Below are 492 nucleotides of genomic sequence, written 5' to 3'. Positions count from 1 at the left end.
GTTGTAAGGGGCGGGGACGGGTCAGGCGCGACGATGGTGATGTTTATTTTGATGGTCAGGGCTCGGAAACCGTTGCCCCGCAGAGGAGACCGGGCCGCCCCCGCAGCCGCAGAGACCAAGGCCGCGGCGAGACAAACGACACGCCGCGGTGAGGCGGGGCGCCGCCCGTGCCGACTGACTGGGCACCCTTTTTTCTGTCAGGAAGTAAACGAGGGTAAGCTGCCCCGCCCCGACCGCTCTGCCAGAAGAACCCAGTCGGCTGCGCCGTCCTCACCATGCCGGCGAGGCATACGTCAGGCTCTGCACACTGGCAGCAGCCAAAGTCTACTGCACACAGGTCGAGCCGGCCCTTGGGGGCGGTGGGGTCGATCATGTGCGCGACGGAGGGGTACAGGCTGCGGAGCACAAAGTTGTTGGGCTTCACGTCGCCTGCAAGGGATGACGGCAGGACGGCAGACGGAACGGCGGGTGGTGGGGGGGCGAGGTGTGGGG

The 492-nt window shown here is 66.9% G+C and overlaps 1 protein-coding gene across 1 annotated transcript in view; it reads right to left on the bottom strand.

Moving 5' to 3' along the window:
* MNEG_8690 (hypothetical protein) overlaps positions 1 to 492 on the bottom strand; it is a gene marked incomplete at both ends in the record, with an annotated part of 4,417 nt that overhangs the window by 1,605 nt on the left and 2,320 nt on the right. Inside the window, one exon of the mRNA XM_014042837.1 lies at positions 275 to 429. Within this exon, the coding sequence (XP_013898291.1) occupies positions 275 to 429 (155 nt within the window). The remainder of the gene's footprint in view (positions 1 to 274; positions 430 to 492) is intronic.

The sequence above is a fragment of the Monoraphidium neglectum genome (genome assembly GCF_000611645.1).
Source record: "Monoraphidium neglectum strain SAG 48.87 unplaced genomic scaffold scaffold01678, whole genome shotgun sequence".
In the NCBI taxonomy this organism is placed as follows: domain Eukaryota; kingdom Viridiplantae; phylum Chlorophyta; class Chlorophyceae; order Sphaeropleales; family Selenastraceae; genus Monoraphidium; species Monoraphidium neglectum.
The sequence above is the reverse complement of the archived record's forward strand: the minus strand, read 5'-3'. Positions and strand labels throughout refer to the sequence as shown.